Source organism: Pollicipes pollicipes, unplaced genomic scaffold (assembly GCF_011947565.3).
Source record: "Pollicipes pollicipes isolate AB1234 unplaced genomic scaffold, Ppol_2.1 Scaffold_4219;HRSCAF=4965_pilon_pilon_pilon, whole genome shotgun sequence".
Taxonomy (NCBI): domain Eukaryota; kingdom Metazoa; phylum Arthropoda; class Thecostraca; order Pollicipedomorpha; family Pollicipedidae; genus Pollicipes; species Pollicipes pollicipes.
Window position 1 is genome coordinate 16,594,152 of NW_023596448.1, and position 26,259 is coordinate 16,620,410.

At 47.2% G+C, this 26,259-nt stretch overlaps 3 protein-coding genes across 3 annotated transcripts in view; all 3 read left to right on the forward strand.

Annotated features, from left to right (window-relative positions):
- The window catches only part of LOC119095909 (kynurenine formamidase), a 13,958-nt gene extending 12,415 nt beyond the window's left edge, over positions 1-1,543 (forward strand). Inside the window, exon 6 of the mRNA XM_037218763.1 lies at positions 815-1,543. Coding sequence (XP_037074658.1) covers positions 815-887 — 73 coding nt within the window. The 3' untranslated portion in view covers positions 888-1,543. The remainder of the gene's footprint in view (positions 1-814) is intronic.
- Positions 1,544-19,552: 18,009 nt separating this feature from the next.
- LOC119094901 (kynurenine formamidase-like) lies at positions 19,553-22,759 on the forward strand. The gene is made up of 3 exons (XM_037217814.1): positions 19,553-19,626; positions 20,667-20,853; positions 22,610-22,759. The coding sequence occupies exons 2-3, from the start codon at positions 20,690-20,692 to the stop codon at positions 22,680-22,682; spliced, it is 237 nt and encodes a 78-aa protein (XP_037073709.1). The 5' UTR covers positions 19,553-19,626; positions 20,667-20,689; the 3' UTR covers positions 22,683-22,759.
- Positions 22,760-25,423: 2,664 nt separating this feature from the next.
- LOC119094931 (tetratricopeptide repeat protein 33) lies at positions 25,424-26,043 on the forward strand. Its single transcript, XM_037217842.1, has 3 exons — positions 25,424-25,518; positions 25,592-25,682; positions 25,807-26,043. Exons 1-3 carry the CDS (start codon positions 25,424-25,426, stop codon positions 26,041-26,043), a joined length of 423 nt encoding a protein of 140 aa, XP_037073737.1.
- The last annotated feature ends 216 nt before the right edge of the window (positions 26,044-26,259 follow it).

Genomic DNA, 26,259 nt, shown 5'->3' on the forward strand with positions numbered 1-26,259 from the left:
TCTCTCTCTCTCTCTCTCTCTCTCTTCTCTCTTCTTCTCTCTCCTCTTCTTTCTCTCTCTCTCCTCGCTCTCTCTCTCTCTCTCTCTCTCTCTCTCTCTCTCTCTCTCTCTCTCTCTCTCCTCCTCTCTCTCTCTCTCTCTCTCTCTCTCTCTCTCCTCTCTCTCTCTCTCTCTCTCTCTCTCTCTCTCTCTCTCTCTCTCTCTCTCTCTCTGCCTGTGTCTTTATACGACATGTGTGCAGCAACAGCAATCGAATGTGCAGGCCTGTTAGTTTGAATCAGCTTCGTATAAATGCAGCTGTTTTTTTAAGCCAAATGTGCAAGAGCTTGCATCTCTGTCTAGCATACTAAAAAGCGTGATATGCGTATAATTTACCATTATGTGCTTAGATCTTTCTGTTATTCTGTGATTTTTATTTTCATCCGTCTGCCTTTGATCTTTTCCACCTTGCTGCCTTGTTATATGAAGGCATTTGACTTGCATCCATTTTTATGTTTTGTTTATTTCGCGTTCTTGTTTATTTCACTTTTTATTGTTAAGTTGATTTTTTGAATGTTAACGTGTTTTTTGACGCTTAGTTGTTTGTTTACCGTTAAGTGTTTGTTATTCCTTTTGACTTTTGATGTTTGGCAGTTGGCCATTTTTACTTATTGCCGTTTAACCTTAATCATTTCATTTTTGTTCCTCTTTCACTTCTTGCCAGTTGCCTTGTTGACATCATGCTTTTGTCTTTTTACCTCATGGCATTTCTTACCTTTTGTTCGATTACCCCCAAAATGCGTGGTAAACCACTAAGTATCATTTTTTGCCGCAGGATTCTGGCTTTGCCGATGAAGATTGGCGGCGGCAGTGGCGGGCCGTGCCGCGTGCTCGTGCGCCTGCCGTAGCCAGTGATGAGCAGCGACCTAACAGTCCGAGCACGACGCAGATTGGGGGAACCGATGCGCGTGGAACCATAGCGGATGACCGTGATGCCGCTCTACAACTGTGTGTTGCGTTGTATTAGACACGATATATGCTGGCAATGAGAGTTGCACAGGACCATTGGCTGAAGAACGTCCTCGATGGTCTTCGGCCGGCACGCCACGCCAGCCGTCATCGCGAAATTCCAAGACACACCAACGGTCTCCACCAATACTCCTGGTTCAGTGACGTTCTCACCCGCTCCCACCGCCACACTGATAGCTGCGCGGACCCGCTGTATTTTGGCGTTCACGCCGGAGCGACCCGGGTAAAGCGCATCAGGAGGGAAGATTACATGCTTGCGTGTATAGCATGCCTATGAACGTTAAATCAAATGAGATCAATTTGTATAAGTGAGTTACTTGATGCTAATGGCCTGATTACTTTTCACGCCGGACACGCTAGCCTGGTTTTAGATCACCACGCAGTGGAAGTGGTTAACCAGCTTTACAGAGCAATTTGGTATCCAAGACGGTGTGTAACAGTTTGAATCGCCTCGACTTTTTATATGCCGTTACCCAAGAACAGGTAGCCACGAGTGCCCCTCCATCCCAGCGACGCAATAAACCGCAAGCTAACACCAGAAGACGAAAATCAAATCGCGGCACTCCCAACTAGGAAGAGGGAACAAGTATAGAGAAGCTGGCGAACAGGCGGTGCAGACCCGGCAGGAAATGTATTATGCCATAGGCAAGGACAAATCATGCATGCGAAAGTTTAAAATAGTCAGAGCCAAAGTAAGCTAGTGACAGCCTGCTAGAACCAGTCAATCAGCTACAGCCACTCATTCAAAGTGTTAGTAAGGGTTGCACAGTCACACAACTCGGAGGGGCAATAAACTGGTCATTTTCGTGCTGGGTTTTAAGCTGAATGCCCAGGCAATCCACCCAGCTAAGTGAAGCTTGTTGTTGGGAGAACTCTCGGATCCAACGCCATTAATTTGGGCACAAGCACATGAATATAACTTGATCAGAACCTGATTATGAAACATGAAGGAGGTTAAATATGAAGTGAGTTACATACGTGTTGGGCAAAAAATACCGATATCTTTAAATCTGTTGGCTACGTTCATACGTATTCACAAAATGCTTGCAGATGATGTGCTGAACGATGGTTGTTGATACAGAGATATCAGTTATTCTTGGAAACTATAAAACAACAATATCGCTCCTCAGCGTAGGGTCAAGGCAAGATGTGGTAAATAGTGTATAATTACGATCAGAGAAAGGTTGGTCTGAATGTTTGACTCGTCTTATACACATTTCATTTGATTCGTAGAGCTTATATATTGAATCGAATGATGCAGGATGCTGTGAAGTTAGACATTCGTACATCACAACTGTCAATTTCCGAATTTGGCGATATCCGATAGTTTCAAATGTTTTATCGTTTAGGGGTACACCCATTGTTGCGCCATTGAACCATGGTAGATCATTCCTCAGTTTAACGCATAGGGTTCTGCCAGATAAATCAGAAGAAATGATCTCATGATCAACAAGACTTTTGCGCTCAGAAGTTTGTCATTGCATGCTCTAGAAATGAAAATGTCCTCTTAAGTCTTTTGTTCTCTAGTTTGTCTCATAATTCAAAATTTCCCCCCCTCCCATCCCATGCAATGCCCTGTGCTCAGAACGTGCTTCGATGAGTCCGAATGGCTCACATCTGCATTTTCTCCTTTCATTGTCAGAGGACCCCGACCAACATGGGATGCAAAGATGTGTTGCCCAGTAAGAATTATTTTTACTTGTACGCAGAGGGTGCTTTTATTCGCACACGATACAACTGTGGGAGCACTCCGCCGGAAGATTAAGTCGGTCACCGTCCGGCAAGACTTTTTTATTCGAATAACCCTTCCACGGAGCATTGCAACCGACACTGGCCCGGCCGTAAGATCGGTACCACGACGAGGCGGGCTGAGAAGTGTACTGATAATTGCGCTCGAAAACTCGCAAACCGTGCTTTAGGGCTATCATCATCCAACACAACACGCTTCTTCGACTAAGAAAACTATGCCATTCTAACAAACCACTGACTTCATATCATTCTTTGCTAATGGTCCGCATGCGGCGGCGGTTTACCGAGACATACCTAGCATTTAAAATATCTTTACCACTGCGGGGAGGGTGCACCCGGGAGCACATGATGTACTTGTGGGATCACTATCCAACAGGAATATTCGCCAACCAGCGGGCGATTCGGCCTTTTTTGTCCAGATTGCACCTTGACAGCGTGTTGCTAACTACGCCCGGCATGCCCGTAATGAGATGGCCAGAGTTCGTCGGCCAGTGAAAACTCCTCTGACCGCGGGAAGAGAGCAACTGTGTGTGTTCGATATTGCTAGTACAACCTGGCATCATTCAACACAACGAACTTCCGTGTTTAGGAAATCTCCTTTATTCGTTGGAGCCCCAACAGTATATGACTCTATGTCTGTAGCCAGGCGCACGGTCCGTTTCCATAGATTTCCTAAAGGATAAGCCTAACTTAATATACCTTTACCCGTGCACGGAGGGTGCCCACTACGAAAACGACATCGCTGTGGGAGAACTATCGGAAGGCTATGTAAATCGTTAATTGGCAGAAGCTACCTTTTTTGTTCAAATTGCCCCTGGACGGAGCATTATTACAGGGAGCTAGAATCCCTTTTGAACTAGGCTGGAGTGAAAAATTCCATCGCAACAAGACCGTGCGGGAATGAAAAAAAATCAATTCACAAAAGATGGAGCTCATGAGCTCGTGACTTATGCCTCAGCAAACAAAAACATGTATTTCAAATTGGCATGGACGTAATATCAGGAACCTGACAAAACTTTTTCGTTTTTTAACATCTTAGGCCATTAAAGTGAAACAAAGTACATTAACACGCGCTCGGATGGGAGGGGGCAAATTGACCCCCCCCCCCCGAGGGCTTTTCCCGAATGGTTTCTGAACGGCGCGGCATAGCAGCGCCAAATTTTGCATAGCTGTAGAAAATTGCCTAGCGGATCGTTTCACATACAAATTTTAGATGTACCTTGTAAGGTCGCTCACCTATGACAGGTCAGTTAGCTCATGGTTTCAGCGAAGGCAGTTTCTAGGAAATCGTTCAAACGGAGTGTTTGACGAAGACACACATCTCTGAGATGCTTTCTTAGGTACCACAAATATTGAATGAGCAAATTACGTTGATCTAAGGTCAGGTATGATGGTCAGACCAAGGTCAAAACCAACATGATTTATTACTCTAGGGCTTGCTGTATGGAATAGTTTCTGGTGCTCATTTCTAATTTATTGACTGCAGGAACCGCATTATACATCTACAATTGACTTCTTAGAGGTCAAAACAGGCCATTGACCACAGATTACTCGCGTCGAACGGTTTGTTTTAGGAATATACTGCCTAGCGTAATCTTTGTCGCTTATTCAAATGCAAAACGCAGAGCAGTCTTGCATCATTTTGGTCACCATGACCTTCAAAGGTCAAGCAAGGTCAATGACCTCAAATGGGCTTGTGACCTTTTGCTTAGAGACAGTTTCCTAGGTTCTGGGGGCGCTTTGGAGACCAACCTGGAATTTGACCTTGTTTGACTTATTCGACCTGAGGGTCATGACCCAGAAAGCTGAAACCCTAACCTTAGTGAGTTCACGTATAGGTCAAGACATCCTGTAAATTTGGTGTATCTAGCTTTCTTAGTTTTTGAAATCTCAGAGGGGGGTCAAATTGACTCCCACCCCCATCTCCACCCGAGCGAAGGATACCTAGCCGGCCAACCGGGCGCGTGTTAAAACATAGTAATCTCCTGACAGCATTATGGGAATAGCAAGTTATTAACACCAATAAATTGATAATGCACTTTTAAGTTCCCTTCCACAGCCCTTTTAAAACAAAACAAAGCAAAGGAATTCAATAACAAAATAACAACGGAAAATGCAACAAGCATAAAACACTCAAACAAAAACACCTTGGACTCCTACACATCAGCCCATCACCAAGCCAAGCACACTAGACATACTTCTGGCTTCTGTTAAGATGGGGTCAGGGAAAACAAACACCTTGTCACTGTTTCTTACGAAATACCAATGCTTATTTCCATGAAAATACCCTATGCCTAACCTAAAGAGGCCTGACATCTCATCCTGTATAACCTGTTTGTATCACAGCAATCACAGCAGCAGTTGTGAGTTACTGATTCTTGCACAATTCCTATTGCCACTTGCCATGCATTTGACCAACTTAACCTAACTTAGAGTAGCCCATATGATGAACATCATCTCAACTCACACATCTGTTAACAGCAGCACTTGTGATAAAAACATGATGCCTAATGCTAGTTCTTGGCTGGTTTCAACTTGCACTTTCATTTAGTTTATTTGTGTAAGCTTGTTGACATCAGACAAAGCTGACAACACACAAATCAAAACACTTTAAATCAGTTTGAACAACTTATTTTGATTATCATGGTTAAGGTATGTCAAGGGCAATAATAGGCATGCTGTACAAAACAATCTCTCTTCTCCAAAAATAACATAACTTTTAGGTGACCCTGCCAGTATTGCTGCCTGCCTTTTCAGCTGCAGCAAATGCATCCATTTAGGCTTGTTTATTAATGGCAAAGTTTGAGAAGTTGGCTACATATTTTAAATGGGGTGGTCTGACTATTTGTTATATACCAATATTCAACTGATGTCATACTGGTTACGCAGCTTAGAGTATCCCTGTGCTAAAAAATATAGTGCATATATGCAGTACAGTCACTTGCCGATTAGCAAACCATGACAACTATAGAAAACATCTGGTTAAAGCAGCCATGAGGGACCACTTTAAGAAATTTGGGACAAATAACCAAGAATGTGGAACAACGTAGCCCATGTCCTGTGGCATCATATTTTGTCTGATGACAAAACCTGATGGATTAAAACAGAAAATGACCAACTCCAGTTACCAATCATGTGCTGAAAGTAGGTAAGGTAAACAATTACTTGGTCCATAGGAGGCTTACTGGCTTCTTCCTGCTCCCCCCAAAAACAAAAAGTCAGTACCTCTTGCATGGTCTGCTGGCAGACAGGGTCATCCCACACACACCCCAAATATAAACATCAATCATACCCACCAACCTACGAGACTAAAATGCGACACAAGTAAACGGTGCGCATGATAAACATCTGCAGAGGGCAGAATTTCGCCATCAACCACTTCTGTATTAGCTGCGTCAGGTCTGTCCCAAGGCTCTGTATGACAGCATTAGAATTGCGTTGCCGGGTAGCCCGGCGAGTCAGTCACTCGAGAGGCTTAGATTTATCATTATTGAGCAACGCCATGAACCTTAACCGAGGGTTCAATAGGAAAGTATGGCGGTAAAATTGATTTCCTCTTTCAAAGTGTCTTCTTTATTCCCTTTGAAATGTTCACGCTTGGGTTCATATCAAACGTGTTTGAGCGGCTGGCGAATTAATCCAACTGATGTATAAAATACGTAGAAGTTTGCAGTTGGAGCATCTTGCAGAGAAATTGGTCAAAATTTTAAGCAGCAGATGGTACCTCTAAAGGCAATCGAAAGAGAAAGAAGAATGAAATGGTATCACACTCGTATGATGCCAAGAAACACAAAAGTAGCTAAATAAATATAAATACTGGTACTTTTCTCGCAAAATTTTGTAATTAGCTGATTTGACTGGAAACCTAGTAACAAAAATGCTCAAATGGAGATGTTCATTTTGTAAGTTTAATTTAGAAGACATATCTTGAATGTTTCACTACTGCATTTCGGGAGTGATGCAATTTAGTGGTCAAGTTTCCTCGGGAAAAAAGAAGTACGTAGAGTAAAATTCTCTACCAGGCCTTGCTGGTGTTTGCACCGGGCTCTGCTTTCGTGGTGTGGTGGTGGGACCAAAAAATAGGGGGCACGTGAAAACCTTGCATTTGGCGCACAGCTGCAGATTTGGATGCATTTTGTATACAAACCAAACTTCACGCGTGCAAGCGGCTCGGGTCGCTGGGGTTCTTGGGGTTGGACGTTCCTGGCGCCCTTGCTCTGGGCATACATAGACATGATTCAGATGTAGGTGAGGCAGGACATAGCCATAGGTGTCAAGGTTCTATGGAGCCTCGTTTATGCTTGGTGGTATCAAGTGAGCTCGGTATTGGATGACGTCTAAAAACCTCAGAAAGGGAAATACGGGTTTGCCATGTGCGATTAGAGAATGTCAGGCAGGAGTGAAACATTCACATAAAATATGGGGAAAAGGAATGGAAGATTCCTCCTCATAGGGTGTTGCTTTACACCCAAAGTCGGCGATTCTAGGACGCTGGGTAAAATACCTCTAATCGCGCGGGAAATCAGCCTACTGTCCGCGTTTGGAAATGCTGGTGGCACAAGGCTACCAGCAGTCAGAACAATCGCTTGTTAGATTCCGGCTTCCACGGTATTTGGTCGACTTCCCGACATCGCATTACTCGATGCCGGCTGTATGGCCGTAGCCGCGGCTTCGAAAGATAAGGTGTCAACTTTGAAATACCTTGAATGGCGCGCTCAGTGATTAACCATGCGAACACGATGTCATTGTCCGTGCAATATATATATATATATATATATATATATATATATATATGGCTTCCCTTGGAGAAATGTTTCTTTTCCCCTATCAGGGTTTACGAGCGCATGTCTTTGCCAACGTTCCCCATTTAAAGCACTGCAGTGGCGACATGGCATAGGTTTGGAGCTCTGTTGCACTGAAATAACTTTCGCAATACTTGAACAAGGTCTTGTCACAAAATATGTCAATTCTTTGAATTAACCATCTTAATTACACAGCAATTTGATCTAGACACCAGGAAGTGTTTCATATATGCCTTCGAAGGCGGCTCGTAATGCGCTTCAGACCGTCTGAAATGTCCTTATTTCTTAATACCTTGAGCCGCCTTCGCAATGCTAGTTTTGCTATGTTGCTATGGTTATGCCCATCTTGCAGATCTTATTTACCGTAAGTAGCATCGGTTACTCCTGTTAACAAAAGGCAGGGCTCACGATTTCGAAGAGGTCCCGCCATTGCATGATCGGCAAAATTCGTCGGAGGTCTGTCGCCGCACCGAACCAAAGAGGTTTGCCCCTGGGTGTACCTGTAACCGAAGGTTTCCGCAATGCTTGCAAAATGTGTGCAGGAATCTTAGCTCATAACGTAAGCTGCATGTCAGAAGCCGGGGGTTATCCAGGCCCGGAGGGGGATGGAGACAGTAAAGCAGTTTTCGTTGCATGAGTGGGGCGATACTATGCTCCGGCGCTCGAAGGTCGCAACTGCCCATTGCCTGGCGCTGCCAATGGCTATGCGAGCGTCAAGTGGTAACTGGCTAGCGAGGGTTCGTCTGCAGGGTGATCTCGAAAAACGGCGTCTGTATGCGTAAGCTGAGCCATGCTAGGTATTCACCTTTCCAGGAGAGAAAGGTGGCGCGTCAGCCAAGAGCTTGTTAGGCTGGGACGTGCCCGAGCATGACGTAGACTTTAAGGGTTTGGCCTCAAGTAGTGGTCGACATGAGTGTGGATCCTGGATGACGGCGCATGAGTGACACCCAGACGACCCGGCATCACAACACAGCTAGAGCGTCGTACGTGCGCTCTGGGCTCCGTTCTTCATGACCAAATTGAAGTCCATTTCTTACTTCGAGTAATCCCAGTCGATAGATGACGTAGCTACCGACCCACCTATGACGTCACGGCCCAAGCCCATTCCTTACTTAGCCGAGAGGCAAAGTAAGCGCGGTGGCTCGAGACTATTTACATAGCAACGCATAGCAACACCCACGGCGCATTTGCGGATGGGGTAGGGTCGTTAGATAACCTTGGGTAGGGTGGATGTGGAGGGTTTCCTCGAGCCCCCTAGATCTGCCATTTATAAGATACACTATTTTCATAGAGTAGTTTACTACCGTTGGTTGAAAAATGCATCAGTAAGACTTTTTTGCTTTCCCTTCATGAAAGCTTGTCAGGGGTTGCAGGTCACGGCACATCTGACCGAGGTGCAGTAGGTACACTGATGTGTCAGCCATCATTGCCTGCTTTGTGATTCGACCGCAAATTCGCACTTATATGCATTGCTACTAAACTTCTCTGCCCAGGTGCTACGGCATTATATCAGATGAAAGTGTCCCTGTAATGCAAGCTGATTTGTTTCATAGGTCTGACTGATTATTTTGAATTACCAGACTGGACGGGCATGGGATGGTAGAGGTAAACCAAGCAAACGTACAGTTGCGTGACGTGTAAGCACGATTGTTGTGCTGCATGAAAATTAGCTTATTGGTATGGTTGTATTTATTTTATACGTCACTTCTTCACTGACCTGTACCTTCACTGCATGCCTGCCAGATTTTGAACAACATGGGGATGGTGTAGTTTGTGAACCCTGATGCTGAACAGTGTCATGGTGGCATGGCCTAAAATGTATGTTACCAGATTAAGCACTGGTATGTATTTCGGCATACTGTATTGATAGGTAACAGGGATGTGAGGTTGATTTCACTGATTAATTGCTAGTAGTATTGAAGTATGTGGAAGTACAAGACGGGAGTAAAAAATTGTCGTAGTTCAACATTTGTGTTGATTATAAAGGTCATATGCATAATTTTGAGCAATGTGTTCTGTACACATCAAGCTATGGCCTGTCCTCACCTTAATTGCATTGAATCTTCTTAATGTGGCCATTATATATGCATACTTTGCCAAAGAAACCTTCGCTACTGTCATGGCTTTCTCTGCTGCGTTTGACAATGTGGGTGAGCTGTAAAAAAATTGATGCCTGTCATAGATGGCATCATCTTGTATCTATTTAAGTATTGTTTGAATGAAGTTTTACCTTCATGATGTAACCTAAATGGTCAATGATGGAAGACAGTGAACACTTAAGTATTAAAATGTTGTGTGCCAAATGTTGGATGAGATTTGACATACACTAGGCAATCAAACAATGAAACCGTGATACTGTATGTTGCTCGACATAATCCCAGCAACTGGGTGCACACAAATTGTTGTCTTTCTTCATGTGGAGTCTCCAAGGGTTTCAGTCTATATTTCTTCCAAAGACACCGTAACTTCTAACTGCTGCTCCTTAACTGTCTCTTTACCAAAGTGTAGTTATGCTGATTTGAACGTAATAAACTGGCTGTTCTTTCCGATCTGCTTCTATCTTTCTGAATTGTCACATTACAACATTTAACTGGATCAAGCTGCATGCATGATCATCTTTTCCATGAGGTGGTCAGCCATGTGCTGTCGCTTTGTGATGCCCGTACACTGCACTTGCAGGTTCTGCATGCTAAAAAGCAACAGCGCACCTATGTCGGTCCGTTCCACGGGATCTGTTCCATGGGGCTCTGCAGGCACTATGTCATCCCCTGCCCCATGCTCATGACATGCAATGCAATGATTGGTGCATGGTGCAATGATCAATGCAACGATAACCTCGGCCACTTTGCCCATGTTTTTCACTTCTAAATGTTTTAGCTGCTACACTTTATTTTTCAGCATGCTGCAAGCATGCTGAAAGCATGCTCAATTTTTACACGCGTTTTTTTGTATGGTCTGTTGAGGTGGCGCTGAGCGGGGCTGAGGTGATCGTTGGCTCGGAAAGCGGTGATGCTCTCCGGGGAAAGGAGAAGCTCCTGTCCTCGATGAGGTGTGTACTAGATGGGAGAAGCTGCCGCCGATGCTCCCTGAGGTCGCAGCAGAGGAGGACCTTCTCCCCCCCCCAAAAAAACACGAAAATCGTGGGCGGATCCCCGAACCCTGCCAGCACATCAGCGAGTGCGCCGCGATGATCACAAGCAGCCAGTAGAAGCACTGTTTGGCCATGCTTGTGGGTATTATGAGCAGCTGCTATCTCCTTGCTGGGTGCATCCATGAAGAGAAAGGACCCGTCGATGGCTGCGGCCACACCCAGGTAGCCGGTGCACGCTGCAAAGCCTGCTATGGATTCATGTAGCTGCGCTCCTATTGGCAACGCGATGACGTCACCGCGCGCGGCATCTACATACTTGTAAGGTGTTGTCAGGTACTAGCGTGACCCAGATTATAAAGTTCCAAATTTGTCTCCAACGAAGTGTTGGGGTACTGGCTCAGCACGATATTGCAACGCAGGCATCACATCTTCCAACGGACGCTTCTGGTTGCCTCGGAGCTGGCCATGATTGTCAAAATAAGGAGCCAGCTTAGCCTGGAGATTTTGAGAAAAAAATTGCGTGATGTACGAAACTGCGATTTGAAATATTTGTCATCATGTCCTAGAACCACGTCATGTACATCATTTTCTGTTTTGTTTGAGCAACGTTGGCGCTTCAGCAGGGCCAGAACCGCTACGTCAGCGAGTGCATCACTGTGTTAGTCGCCTTCTGGATACTATAACATAACATGTCTGGACAGTATGATTCTGGGAAGGTTTATCCATGCCTTCAATGCTTTGGAATTTATGTATACTGCATAACCTAACGTCACATGTTTCCATGGATTTTGTACGTCTCTGTACAGTTCCACATGTGTCCATATGTGGAACTCTCATTCATGCGACTTGTCACAACATGAGATTTCTCCCTGCACACGTGCTCCGAGCAAAGCTGTATCCCTGCTTGCAACCACACGCACCAAACTCTTCCATGCGTAACAAAATATATGGACGACCTCAGTATACATGCACGATGTTCTTAGCTGGCATAAGGCGTTCAGTTACCAGTGCCTGTTGAACTACGTGCCCGTGGGATCATCGATTGCATGTGGTTACGCTCGCGCAATGCTTGCAAAAGTGTAACGTCTTTCTGAATCGAGGGCAGTGATCTGCCTTTCTGTGCTTAACATACTCTCGTTAAAGTAGGTCGTTATGGTGTAGTCAGCTGTTGTGAGAGATACGCCTGCAGTATTTGTACATTTGTACTCTGAAGTACATTTGACTGTCCAGACTCGTCAATATCATCTCTGCTGCGCTCCAAATGTCTTTGTTGGAAACAGCTGATTTTACTAGCCACCATGCTGAGGAGTTACTTGAAGCGTTCTCCATTACGTAGGTGACGTAGCTGTGGAACGTCATAGGTCGTTACCTGAACGGGCGGAGCATCTGGTAACATTTTCCCATCATGAACGGGCCCTGGAGAACATCCAGGCGTCCTTGAAGTGTCCAGGATTGGTAAGACAAACGACCACATGCGATCTCGGGATAGACCTGTCGGCCGTTGCACAGGCGAGCCAAGTGGAGTTTCCGAGGCCAGCATCTGCAACAATCTTGATGTTCACCGCTACGAACCGACTTTTCTTACACAATTGCCAGCATAAGTAAACTGAAAAATAACACTCCGTACATCTGGTAACCCTAGAACTGGAATTGCACTAAACGACCTTCGGCTTCCCCCGAACCACGCTGGCCAAATATACCCCTGCACCGATCTCCCGCTCGGCAGACGACAGCGGCTGGCTGCGAGAGCACGGGCCAGGGAACTGGCTGGTTCCTGCAGTAATCGCGATAACGGAACACGGCACTTCAGCAAGGGTAAGCGCTTGTACCACCGTAGCAGCAGCAGCTAGCAGCGGCAAGGTCGTTGGTGTCTTGAGCAGTGGTGCCAAAGTGATCTAATTATTTTAATTTCCTGAATTTACCCGCGACTGTTTTCACTTACTTTCACTGCACGCCAATAAGCATGTTGTTGTCGTTGGACTTCACGACGCGCTCAGCTGCTTACGCTGGTGCTGTCTGTTTCTTACCCTAGCAGGAGGGGCTGAAACCGGGAAGGATCGAACCCTGAACCTCTGGCTTCCAAATACCCAGCACAACCACTACACTAGTGAAACCCACGCTTGCGGGTTGATTGTGTCTGGAAGTTCCTTACCTAATTTCAGCCTGGCAGGTTTATGTTAGAGGTTGGCTTTGGTTTACATGGATTAAAATACATAGAAGGTTTGACCAAACTGCGCCAGATACGTCATGCATTGCATTCATTAAGCAAAGACAAAACGCAAGATTCAAAAAGATTACCTATACACTTCTGCCTGTACGGTGTTGCCTATTGCCGTGCCGGCGGGTGATATATTATCTGGCATTGGACTGTATGCCATTTTCTAAAACCCATTGCGGGGGTAAGGGCTGCTAAGCCGATCAGGTTAACGTATTTATCGCAAAAATCGGAGTTCTCTTCGGATGTCGGCGACCTCAATTCACGTCCTGGATGTTAACCTTCATTTTTAAGCAAATGCGACTGAGAACATTGTTTTCCTATCGAAATTGCCTAGCGTTGGGATGAATTCAGATTGCATGCACATTGAATTTCACGATAAACCTGGTATTGCGCGCCATTCACAGAAAACATTTTTGACACTGCCAGATGATCCTCGGAAATAGGCTTTATGTATCCTCCTTGGAAGGTTGTCCGATGCACTGAAGACAAATTTCTGCACAACGGCGTTGGCTGACATGCACAAACTAGAGAGAATTTTGCACGACAGCCGTACCCTTCTTTGGACCTAAAATCCTCTAGTTCGGTAGCTCACGTCAGCGCAAATGTGCAGAATATGTCGCACAGAATATTGTGGGGCCAGTTAGGCGTCATGACGCCCCAGCAACGTCATTTATATCGTGCCATCCCACAGATCATGCGACGTTCAAGGTCAAGAATAATGCTATTGTCAAGCCGGTCTGAACTGACATTCGTGAGCACGACTTCCAAATATTGTGTGCGTCAAATGACTCTTGTCATTATTGAGCATTCTGCGCAATAACTCATGCACAAATCGCGTTTTGTGCTGCTTTGTAGAAGAAGTCAGTTATTCTTGTTAGTTATTACGGCAATGAGACTTCAATCGACTAATTTAAGAAAAGCGCCATAGCTGAACATTTGAAACAAGTGAACGTCCTAAATCACGGATAAGTATGCAATAACACCATGAAAAAGACTCAAAACGATATTTGGCTTAGCGAACACTTCAAGCACCGTGCTGCCACACCACGGTGACTAAAGTACTACAAGTGAGTGCTAGGATGGCAGCGTATATTGAAACATTGGTATAGCTAAGCATGCCCGCCTGGGAATACACCACGGGCATGGTGCCATCAATCTAAAATTACTGCATGACACACTACGGGTAGATTGTGGACCACGCACAAGCACGAAGTCACCGGCGAGCCCGATCGGTCAATTAGATCCGTACAGTCATCGCCGGTTTTGAAAACTGGAAACTGTAATCGCAGGTAAACTGGAAAATGGCCGAGCGCAGGAACGTAGTTCCGCGAAATGAGTTGGGAGAAAGGGCTGAACAGCGAAAAATGACTCAATCTGACCCGAAAAGCGCCAACAGCCGGCTCCTCTCCGGTTTTGGTCTCTCTCTCCTCGAAATTGTATGGGGTTGGAACACAAGCTGCGATGGGGGAGTGAAGATGGTTGGGCCTCATGAAATAACGCGTCCGAAGGTCATTCCCAATAGATTCGTACCGTTCAAAGGTTGGACTGAGGCGTACCTCTTTTACAATTTTGCGACTGTTCCCCGCGCACATTTTCTAGCCACAGCGACACACAAACACACACACACACACACACACACACACACACACACACACACACACACACACACACACACACACACACACACACACACACACACACACACACACACACACACACACACACACACACACACACACAAAGATTCGATCTTTACTCTTCCATTTTCACCACCAGATTCCAGCACTATTTTGTGGAGCTGTATACGCTTGTTCGCCCTCATTTTCCACATAGGAGGTATCACAGATTATATATATATATATATATATATATATATATATGTATATATATATATATATGTGTATATATATATATATATATATATATATATATATATATATATATATATATATATTTATACGTATATATACATGCATATAGATGCACACCCATATATATCCATATATATATACATATATATACATACATATATATATATATATATATATATATATATATATATATATATATATATATATATATATATATATATATATATATATTTCGTAGCTCAGTGAGCGACATATTATAGCGCTGCCACCGTGGTCTCCAAAAAAGAACACTGGAGGATCCATAAAATCCGTGGAAACTAGAGGTTAAAAATAGGGACAATCTATCCGTGAACTTGAGCTTGATTTTGAACTTGAACGGGCGAACTTGAGCGAACTTGAACTTGGACTACTGGTGAAGTGTTTGTTTGACTGTTTTTGTGGCGATAGTGTTCTCATTGTCTTTTTGTAGTGTTCCCATTATGAGTGCTTCTTATATGTATCAAAGCGAAAATAGGATTCTGTCTTACTTCAATTAGTTATGCTTAATTCATGTTCTCGGTTTCAGAAAAATGTTTTTGAACAGTAGGCCACAATTTTTATCCTTTCAAAGTCAAAACTTATTTCTTGTGCCATTTAGTCTTCCCCGAAGATGAGATACGATTTCGAAACGTTAGAATGAAAGGAGCGATGAATACATGAGTAATTTTGTGCGAACCATCAAGTCATCAAGTGCCCACAGCTTACTATGTGGTACACAGTAATCATGAAAATACAACAGCGGTGTCTTCAGGTACCTAGTGCAACAACAGTTCAAGGCTGTTCTGTACGTTTCCTTGTCCAAGTTTTCATGAGGGAGGTGCGCTGATAACACTGTTTTACCAGTGGCAGCAGTGGCAACACAGTTCCAAAGAAAGCGCTGTGTTACAGGAGGTAGCACAGCTCCACCGGAGAAGCTGTGTCACCACTGGGGAGGCTAGGGACCCCGAAGGCATAAAAAGTGACGCCCCTGAATGGTGGTGAGGGATCTGGTTGCTCCACCAACAGATGAGCTCCGCCTGTCTAGCCGGGCTTCTGTTCGGCTTCTCTCTCCTGCTGGTCCTGCTCTGTCCGGCCTTCGCTGGCCCGTGGATCGACCTCAGCCACACATACGACAAGACCACACAGTACCGGCCTGGCTCACTCAAGTTCAATCTGAGCGAATTGTTCAAGGGCCAGATGGAAGGCTTCTGGTGAGTGGATCGTGCTCAAGTTAGCGCAGCCGTCATGGCGTGGCGGCTGTTTCCATGATGATTGCCAGATGTCTTTTATTGAATTGCGCATGATTTAAGTCGATTCTTACTCAAAATAATTGGCGCCTGGAATCACGTTTCAAAAGTTGGTCAGTTATTAGATGCTAGCTAGAAGCTAGAAATTGAGGTATCACATTAATCGATTTTATGGACGGTAGCTTTCTGTGAAGGGCTCAGTTGTTCCGCTTCCTTACATGCTCTTAAACATTTTTGTTTTGTCTCTTCCCTGTTTTTATTTGCATCGAAAACGTTCTAGCAGACCTATGTTTTTCTTAGACGCTTATAAATGGGATGCCCTGCACAGTGCTGTGGCTACACGGAAGTTAAATGGACTGATTTGAGTAGTGCCGGTAATTCGTGTCAGTTTCCATTGATTGTAAGAGATGCTGCGCGTGTTACTTCCGCTCATTGCCATCGCCCGTTGAACATATTCCCTATGAAACTTGATCGGTGCTGATAACTCGAAATTGACTCAGTGCTCATCCTAATCGATTTGGTCATTGCATTTGATAGGCTGACCAGAAACAAATCTTATTTTAATGTTAATCACGTAAAATTCAAGAGAGTGGGGCAAATCTGTATTCTTCCGAGTTTCAAATGACTCTGTATCTCATTCTGAAGGCGAACTGAGTCTAGGAAATGTCTGGAAATCTGCCCTTTGTTCTTTTTCAGTTCTTTTTTGGACTGGAGGTGGAGGTGATAGGGCAAATAGGGCACGGCATATGCGGTGGACGTAACGCCACAGCACCCACAACGATTCATCAACCATTAAGGCCGACCTCAACTGGCCCTGCCTTTCGGACACGGCGCAGTTATTTTCGAAAGCAAGTTACGCCGCCGCAGAATGCAGTGCAAAATGCGCTTACATAAAATGAATTGAATGAATGCACAAAATGAGTGCCGGCATACGTTTCGATGTCCCCATTCGGTATAAATAAGCTCAACAGGCCGTCTCTTCAAAGCGTAAGTTCATAGCTCGAGTCACCTGCTCCGCAGCAGTCGCCAATGACGGTTCCTCCACACAAGTCCTGAGCGTCCGGCAATGCCTCCTCCGCGTGTGTAAGGTGTGGCACCTCCTCCACGTGTGTGAAGTATGGCACCTCTTCCAAGTGTGTGAAGTGTGGCACCTCCTCCACGCGCGCGAAGTGCGGCACCTTCTTCACGTGCATCAAGTGTGGCACCTCCTTCACGTGTGTGAAGTATGGCGCCTCTTCCAAGTGTGTGAAGTGTGGCACCTCCTCCACGTGTGTGAAGTATTGCACCTCTTCCAAGTGTGTGAAGTGTGGCACCTCCTCCACGCGCGCGAAGTGCGGCACCTTCTTCACGTGCATCAAGTGTGGCACCTCCTCCACGTGTGTGAAGTGTGAGAGGCGGTGTTACTGCCCAGCCCGGAAAGCATTGGACTGTCCCGCCGCAGACGTGAGGTCGGCAACCGTCCTATGCCGCGTCGGCGGTGGGCTGACGCCGCCACAAAGCCGCTGTAACCACGTCCCGCCGCGCGCGCCCTGAACCAAACCGGATTGTTCACGTGCCGTCCCCTGCCGCCCTCGGCAGGCTCGAGACGCACAACTTCGAGACCGTGGAGCATGGCGGCACCCACATGGACGCGCCCGCGCATATGTTTAGGGCGGCTGGACTCTGGAGCAGATTCCTGTCGATCGGTTTGTGGCGCACGGTAAGCATGTGAGCGTCATGTGCTTACTCCGAACGCCTTTACGAAGGCGTATCGCCCACTATTTTTTTTTAACGAACTCAAATTATTTTGCTCGCTCGGCTGAGTAGCAGCTGGCTTAAACCATGCCGCTTGTTGCAGCTAGCTTTTGGCATGATGCCACTGCACGTAGAAATGATAGCTGGAAGCTCCTTTAAGTCACAGATCGCCCTACACAATTACTTAATTTTTTGAACACGTTTGCAGCATATCATACAACGCAATCGCACACCAGGGTTAACTGTAGTCGGCCAGGTGGAGCTCTCACCCCATGTCCACCTACCGGAGTCGGCGGCAGGACCCCCTAGGAAAATACCCTTGTGCTGGCTGGCTACCACATCAAAAGGCATGTGACCCACAGTGACGACCATGTGATTCTAAACCGCACTTACGCTGAACTTTGCACTCCCTGGTTCAAGTGCAACACCGCTCTCGGGAACGCGTGATACAAACCTGCGCTCATCCCGTCATTCTCACTTTCCTTTTTAGCAGTCATATCCGCATGCTTGTTGGGAGCACCTGTGCCATCCCAATAAGTGCACTGTACCCACCAGAGCATTGCATTTAAATTCCGGCTCAAGCAAGCCCTTGTGGTTTCCCCCTGCAACCTTACGGGTAGCAGGTTGCAACACTTTACTCTGGCTGGTTTCTTTCTTTAAGCCTTCGCTCTATACAATGAAATGGTTATGCACTATCTGGAGTAAAGGACTCTTTCAAGAACACCCGCACTTCAGTGGTACTCGAGTTACCGCAGCACGTAAGGCGAAGGAACGCCTTGCATGGATCAGGCACAAAACAGTAAAGCTATGTTGTCTTGATTTCCGGAGTTGGAATTTTCCTCTTTAGAATCCCATTTGTCATCACGTTCTGGATACGTCATGAAAGATGGGATTCAGTTACCAATTAATTCCAATTCATTTTCCATGCACATCTGTATTTACTGGTAGCGATCTGGCCTATTTGATGGCTCTGGGCTGTCCATCTCCAAATCGCCACCGCTGTCCACCGCGCGACTGCCGTTTCTAGCATGCCTCGCGCAAGGTTCAGTCGCCTCGTCTAGCAGATGCGCTGTCGGTAAGCTTGTTACGCTTTGTCCTCTCGCAGTGCTTTGACATCAACGAAAGTTCACAGTTGCTTGAACCTTGCGCGTACTATCACGGATAAACTGGAGTTGAGTGATGTCGGTGATGCGATGATAAAGATCGCCGAAAACGCCCAGTGTGTTGAAATTGCTTATCACCTCGATGACCTGATGCTGATGTGCTTTAACTTATTTACGTCAGCAGGTAAAGTCGAAAGCATGTTTGTGGTGCCCATGTGTTAGGACTGTTGATGCTGTTTTTTAGGCCTGTTCTATGTTGGGACTGTTGGTTGTCTGTGTGGACGGTCCTATCGCGCCGTTTGCTCAGGCAGGACTGGGACCCCGTTAAAGTCACGCGGAAAGGATAGAGTTCACGGAACTCGTGGGTGGATGGGTGAACGGTGGCGTCGTTGCTATTTGTCTTACTCTTCCGCCTCTCTTTTGTCTTGAGTTGCAGTGACCCCGCAACGTGGCAGACTGGGATAGGCTCTGCCATGTGCTTGACTGTCATGTAATTAGTATAAGGCGCAAGCGCCTCTAAAGCGCTCCGTCTCACTCTGGCGCTACGATTCCAGCGGCTCTGGTCAACATCTCCGCCCGGAGTGATGCTGACCCTGACACGACCTTGACCCCGGCTGACCTGATCGCCTGGAAGGAGGCGCACGGCAACTGGCGCTACCCCACCATCCTGCTGGTGTACACGGGCTACGCTGACCACTGGGGCAACAGCACGCGCTACTGGGGTGTCACGCCCGAGGAGTTCAAGGCGAAGAAAGCTGCGAATGCATATGAACTGCACTTCCCTGGTCAGTGTGGAGGCAGGACGGGGGATGGGGGGGGGGGGGGGGGGGGACTAGCCGCCTTAAGAAGCCCTGATCGCAGCTGGAAGCTCTCGTGTAAATCCCTAATCCTGATACGTATGGTACGTAAAAGTGTGGAAAAGCGAAACCGTGGTTACCCTTAAGTTGTCTGTTTGCTCACACTCCCGGGTGTAACGTCAGTGGGTATCCGTAGGCGTAAGCTCAGTTTGTGAGCATGCCCGTGTCTCGGATGTGACGTCAGTGGGAACCCGCAGACTTTAGCTCAGGTGGTAAGCATGTCCGTGTCTCGGATATGTCGTCAGCACACCGTTGTCCGTTAGCATGGCTTCGTTCCAGTTTTGATTGCATGCATGATGTATGCCCTCGTCTGCAGACCAAAGGTCAGCAAGCTCGTGTCTAAATACTCAGGACATTACACTCGTGTCCGAATAAATAACGTCAGTACGCCCGCACGTGCAGGTGTCATGATATTTTACCCATATCTGGGCACAAGGCACAACTTCAGCCGCAGTCAAAGCTATGACACATGCTTATCCTCGTCTAGGGACATGACATATAGGTATGCTAGTATAGGCCAATAATCTGGACGTTATGATACCCGCGTCCACGCATGTTACATCACCATCTCCCGAGTGTAGACATGGTACTGAGGAGCCATCTTGCGAATATGTGACAGACATGCAGCCTTGTCTGCAGACATGGCAAGCCGCTGTGTCTGCAGACATGACAAGCTACATGTCATGGAGTCTGCGAGCGTGGAGTCGGTATCTGTAGACATGACGTCAGTGGTATTGCGCTCATGACGTCACTGTCAGTGGGCATATGACATTAGTAGCAGCACACATGAAGAGGCGGCGTGAAATGATGACATTGACTACGCAAACATGACGTCAATGTCAATTGGCGCATGACATCAACGCCAGTGCATGTATGATGCCAGTGACAACCCACGCCTACCATAAGTGCCAGTGCGCACATGACGTCATTGGTAGTGCGCGCGTGACGTCACTGCTGGCGCCGGACAGGTATAGGCGCGGCGGCGGCTGAGATGATCGCCGCCGATGGCGCCATCGTCGGCGTCGGCATCGACACGCCCTCACTGGACCCGGGCAACAACAAGGTGGTCCCCGCCCACCAGGCGCTGTTCCGGAGCAACATCTTCGGCGTGGAGCACGTGGGAGACATGAGCCGGGTGCCGGCCACCGGCGCCACGTGAGCACGGAGACGCTGCCCGCGGTCTGCAGCCGCTGCCTTGCCGCAGTATGCTGGGGCTAAGCGCTTGGTATTTACAGCTTTCGATCAGGGCCAAATCTGTTTTTTTTTGTACGGGCTTTCAGCTGTCAGTCATATTATATAGACAAAATTAGCAAGGCGTTTAAGTATACATAGCTGCATCACAGTAAACTCATTTCTTCTTCGGAATATGCGGACTAAGGTTTTTGCTCAGCCGTCCTCACCGGTTGTTGCCCGGGTGAGCAGTTGCGTTGTTCATTTCTTAGCAAGACAGCTCACCGTTTTTGGTAGGTCTCTTCCACGCAACGCCCGTGGTAAATGCCGGAACGTTGAGGTGGAGGAGGGCGCTTAATCCCGCCGCCCCCCCCCCCCCCGCAAATGCGGTTCCAGGACAATGAGGTCAAATGGTAAAAAGCCACACTGAACAAAAGCCAGCCGTAAAATGTTAAAGAAATGGAAACGACAAAAAGGTGAAATGGCAACACCCCAAAAGAACAATAGTCAAATGCAAAAAATTAAACAGGCAAAAAGAAGTTAAAAGTGATACAGCTAAAAACGCAAGGTCAAAGAGTCAAAGGAACTCAGGTTGCATATTACAAAGTCAGAAAAATAGAAAAATGCGGAAAAGGTGCAATAGGCTATTGTCAAACCACAATTTTCCCGCCCAGAAATCGTGACATTTGTAGGGCTTACGAACGCACTGAGGGTCCTAGATCGCTTGCTCTTCCAGAAGGGCGGGGCTAGGGCCGAGCACTCCCCCCTCCCCCGCCGCCTCCGCTTAGCCAGTAGGGTCCCAGCCAATTGGCATTGACTTCATAACTGCGCCGGAGACGCAGAGGTATCCTGGATCTAGGTTGGAAGTACCCTCCGCGTGATGGTAGATGTCTCAGCGCTAGACGATTTTTTTGCCACGTGATGTCTTTTTACTTATATGCTCTACGCCTTTTTGACCATAAACATCATGGTCCTTGGTGTCGATTTCTCAAAACGGTTGAGGGGGAGGGGGCAGAGTCGTGCAAGTCGCCATAAGGACAGGAACGACAATTTTCTCGGATTACCTCCCCTGTTCTTCTGGTTGTACTTTATATATATATATATATATATATATATATATATATATATATATATATATATATTTGTGCTTGTGTTTTTAAACGGCATGTGTGTAGCAACAGCAATAGAAGGTGGAAGTCTGTCACTTTGGATCAGTTTCGTATCAACGCAGCTATTTATTGAAGCCAAAGCTGCAAGTGGCTGCATTTTTTTCTAGCATACTAAAAAGTGTAATATGCGCATAATTTGCCATTTTGCTCTTAGGTGTTTCTCTTATTCTGTGATTTTTATTGTATCCGTCTGACTGATTTTTTTCAGCTTCTGCCTTGTCGCGTTAAGGCATTTGACCTGCATTTATTTTCATGTGTTGTGTATTTCAAGTTTTTGTTTATGTCACTTCTTTATTGTTGAGTTGAACTTTTCGAACGTTGAGGTGTCTTTTTTTAGATGCCTTTTTACTGTTCAGATGTCTTTAATCCCTTCTGGCTTTTCCGTTTGAAAGTTGGTCATTTTGACTTATTGCTGTTTGACCTTTATCATTTCACTCTTATTCCTTTTCACTTCTTGCCAGCTACCTTTTTGGCATCATGCTTTCTTCTTTTTTGCTTCTTGGCTTTTGTTACCTTTTGTTCGATTACCCCCAAATGCGTGGTAAACCCTTAAGTATCATTTTCTGCCGCAGGATCCTGACCTTGCCGATGAAGATTGGCGGCGGCATTGGCGGACCCTGCCGCGTGCTCGTGCGCCTGCCGTAGCCAGTGATGAGCAGCGACCTAGCAGTCCGAGCACGACGCAGATTGGGGGAGCCGATGCGCGTGGGACCATAGCGGATGACCGTCATGACGCGCAACAGCTATGTGTTGCGTTGTACTAGGCACGAAATACAGCGGCAATGAGAGTTGCACAGGACCATTGGCGAAGAACGTCCTCGATGTTACAAGGCTGCTAAGGAAATGTCTGTGTGAACATATCACTTCTTTGGCCGGCATGCCACTCCAGCTGTCACCGTAAAATTCCAAGATACACCAACGGGCTCCGCCAATGAATCGTGGTTCAGTGACATTCTCACTCGCACCCACCGCCACACGGATAGGGTGCGTGGACCCGTTGCAGTTTGACGTTCACTGCAGGTGACTCCGGCACAGTGTATCAGGGAGGCAAGACTACATGCTTGTGTGTATAGCACGCCTACAGACGTTAAACCTAATGAGACCAATCTGTATAATTGAGTTATGCCATGCTAGTTTCCTGAGTACTGTATATTGGCAAAGGCCGAACACACCAGCTTGGTTTCAAATCATCATGCAGCTGAAGTGGTCAACCAGCTTTACACAGCAATTTGATATGAAAGACGATGTGTAGCAGCTTAAATCATCTCTACAGAGCCCACACTGAAAATCTGCAGAGTCTAACCATCTCTTCTTCATTTCTGGAAGCAATTTCACGAGAGGCCACTGCGCAAAGTGTCCCGAAAGCTCATTCCTCACGACCGACATTGTGCTTGCCCTGGGATGAGACGCACCTCCCGCATATACGCGCAACTGGCTGCGGCACTTGGGACGCCTGATGCGGCGTTCCCTGCCACCTGGCGGCCGAGCTCTGCGTCTTCCGACCGCTACCTGGCGACAGGTCTCCAAACCAACTGACAAGTGATGTTGGGCGCGACGGCTGCGACCGAGCGCGTGATATGCAAGAGAGTAGGCACCCGCACTCCGTCCCGCTTGCGCACAAAACGCCGACTGCTGAGCGGGGTGAACCTCGCACCGCGGGTGTGGAATGTTTTACACCAGTAACATTTGTTCCCCCAAAGCTGCTCGTAACTGACTTCAGTGGCCCTTGCCAGCTTAGCCGGTCTCCCCACCTTCCTAAGCGAAGAGGATGTTTGTCACTCGTCGACTTTACTCCTGATGTGCTGAACTTGTGTATAAATGCTTTACATGCAAGTTTACATTATACGTTGCCGACATGTGTTAAATGCGTTGATGATGCAAGTAGGGCGAGGCCGTGGGGATTTCTTGAGGTGATAGGTAAACTGGCAGCGCTAAGAGATTTGGTAGGCTCTACCGGAAGCCAAAGCGGCGCTATTGATTCGATGATGCTACTTCATAACACTGGGGACTCGAGTCAACATAACACACATTAGAACTAGCTTCATACAGAATTGCGCGCAATATTTCACTGGACTCCAACGGAGGATTGCGGTGGGACGACAGTGAAAATCTCTTAGATCGGCCATGACAATTTTGTGGCGCTAGTCAGAACCTGCACGAGGATTTGTTTCATAAGCGACGATTAGCTGTGGTGAGCTTTGCCTAAGAAAGAGGGCGGTAAATGTGGAGGCTTTTGCCTACTAGGACCATGAATAGAAAATATCCCCCGTGGTGCTTGATTTGCACAGAAATCTGTGCATTCTTGATTTAAATGAACTGAATACGGAAAATGAGAACTAGGGCCAGATAAAGCCATTAAGTTTTACCAACAGCCTTGCTTCATTCCAGTGAGCTAAGTAGGCACAGTGAAGCAAAATACATGTAAAAGTATGGGTTGATTCATAGGTGTTACCATGCCTGAAATGATCTGGGGTACCTGACTACAAAGATGTAGTTATACAAGAGATATCTGATGCAGCACCAACATTGCAGCAACAATTTCAGCATGTGTGTCATATATGAGTGCTCAGAATTTGATGCACATTCTCCACACATTTTGGAACATGAAGGTCTGACGTTTTAAGGATGATCTTGGAATGGAAGTGATTTATGGTAAATTGGACAAAATCACCTTAAGTATTTTTTTACCTGCAAATAGTTGAATCTGTCAGCATGATATGTCAGGCCTAGGTTTGGTGCATGAATTTCCTGTAAGAATCAGGTTAGAATAGTTGGATTTTTGTCCAGAATGTCTTGGGTGCATCTATTTCTGTTTTGGTGTCATCTCATACCATAGGAACAGGTATAACCCAGTATGCCCAAAAGCTGCTGGGCTGTAGACCTCACCTACCCCAGTGGTGTTTACGGCTTAAGCATATGCGCAGTCTGTAACACTTTATGTGCATAAATCAAAGCATGCTTTATCTTCTGTACCATTGACTTATAGCTCACTGCTAATCCTAAAAGCCTATATTAGGGACTTATCCCACACTCATGTTATATCTTCTTCTATCATGTGTAATGGATGTCAAAGGCATTGCCCACAATTTGTCAGTACCAATGCCTTGAAAATTATGAGGTATTTTTTCTCGGATTTAAGCTAGAATACAAACTAGAACCCCATGTATATTTATTGTACATTATTATATTATTTCCTAAGTTGTCTTGCAATTTATAAAAGTGCTATAGATCCCATGTTCACCAAATCCCACTTGCAGTGATATATATGGCACTGGTGAATATCAGACCACCCCCTGAACTCCCAGAAATCCTCCAGGTGGCTTGTGTACTTGCAGTGACACCCAGCACCGACTCAGCGCCACCTCCGCCGTCCGCCGTGACAGGACATGTCTGGCTTCACCTGGAAGAAGCGGTCGGCTCAGAGCGTGGCCAAACGACCTCGCCTCGCGCCGTTCTCGGTGCCGGACTCCGACTCGGACAGGTCGCCGTCGCCGCCGCGCCGCTCCGCCCCGCTGTTCTCGGGCGGCCGGCCGGCGCTGAGCGCGGGCGAGCAGGCGGCAGGCGCTGCGCGAACAGGGCGTCGCGCTGGCCGAGCTGGACCGCTTCTGGGAGGCGCTGCGCCTCTGGACGAAGCGCTGCGCTGGCGCCGGCCGACGCGGAGCTGCACGAGATGCGCGCGCAGGCGTTGCTGCGCCAGCACGAGCTACAGCCAGCGCTGGAGGCGGCGGCGTGCGCGGTGCGCCTGCGGCCGCGCTGGTGGCCGGCGCAGCAGACGCTCGGCCGCGCACTGCTCGGACTCGGTGAGCTGGGCCTGGCGCGTCGCGCCTTCTCTGTGGCCATGCGGCTGCAGCCGGATACGGAGCTGTGGCGCGAGGACCTGCTTTGGAGCTGCCGGCTGCTGGAGCGCGCGCGCCGCCGCCGCGCTCAGGGCGGCGAGATGAGCGACGCTGGCGGCGTGGTGTCACCGGCACAGACCGATGAGGTGCGCGCCCTTGCTTGGACTTGACGAGCGCGTGGCGGCGGCGGTGGCGCGCTGCCACGCGGACTGGACGCCGCTGGCCGAGGACAGAGCGGAGGAGGAGGAGGAGAGAGCGCGCGCCGAGGAGGGCAGCGACGAGTCGGACGTAGATATGGGTGCCGGGGACCCGCAGCCGCGTGGAAGGGCATGATAGCGACATTCTAGCGGTTCTGTGCGATCCGTAGCGCGGCTTCTGAGCGATGG

What these genes read in the sequence shown, in the direction of transcription:
- LOC119094901 (XM_037217814.1), top strand. Translation starts at nt 20,690, where the DNA reads ATGATCGCCGCCGATGGCGCCATCGTCGGCGTCGGCATCGACACGCCC. An exon ending in GTGCCGGCCACCGGCGCCAC is followed by an intron (nt 20,854 to 22,609) that starts GTGAGCACGGAG and finishes TTTCTGCCGCAG; the next exon opens with GATCCTGACCTTGCCGATGA.
- LOC119094931 (XM_037217842.1), top strand. Translation starts at nt 25,424, where the DNA reads ATGTCTGGCTTCACCTGGAAGAAGCGGTCGGCTCAGAGCGTGGCCAAA. An exon ending in CCGGACTCCGACTCGGACAG is followed by an intron (nt 25,519 to 25,591) that starts GTCGCCGTCGCC and finishes GCGGGCGAGCAG; the next exon opens with GCGGCAGGCGCTGCGCGAAC. An exon ending in GGACGAAGCGCTGCGCTGGC is followed by an intron (nt 25,683 to 25,806) that starts GCCGGCCGACGC and finishes TGGCCGGCGCAG; the next exon opens with CAGACGCTCGGCCGCGCACT.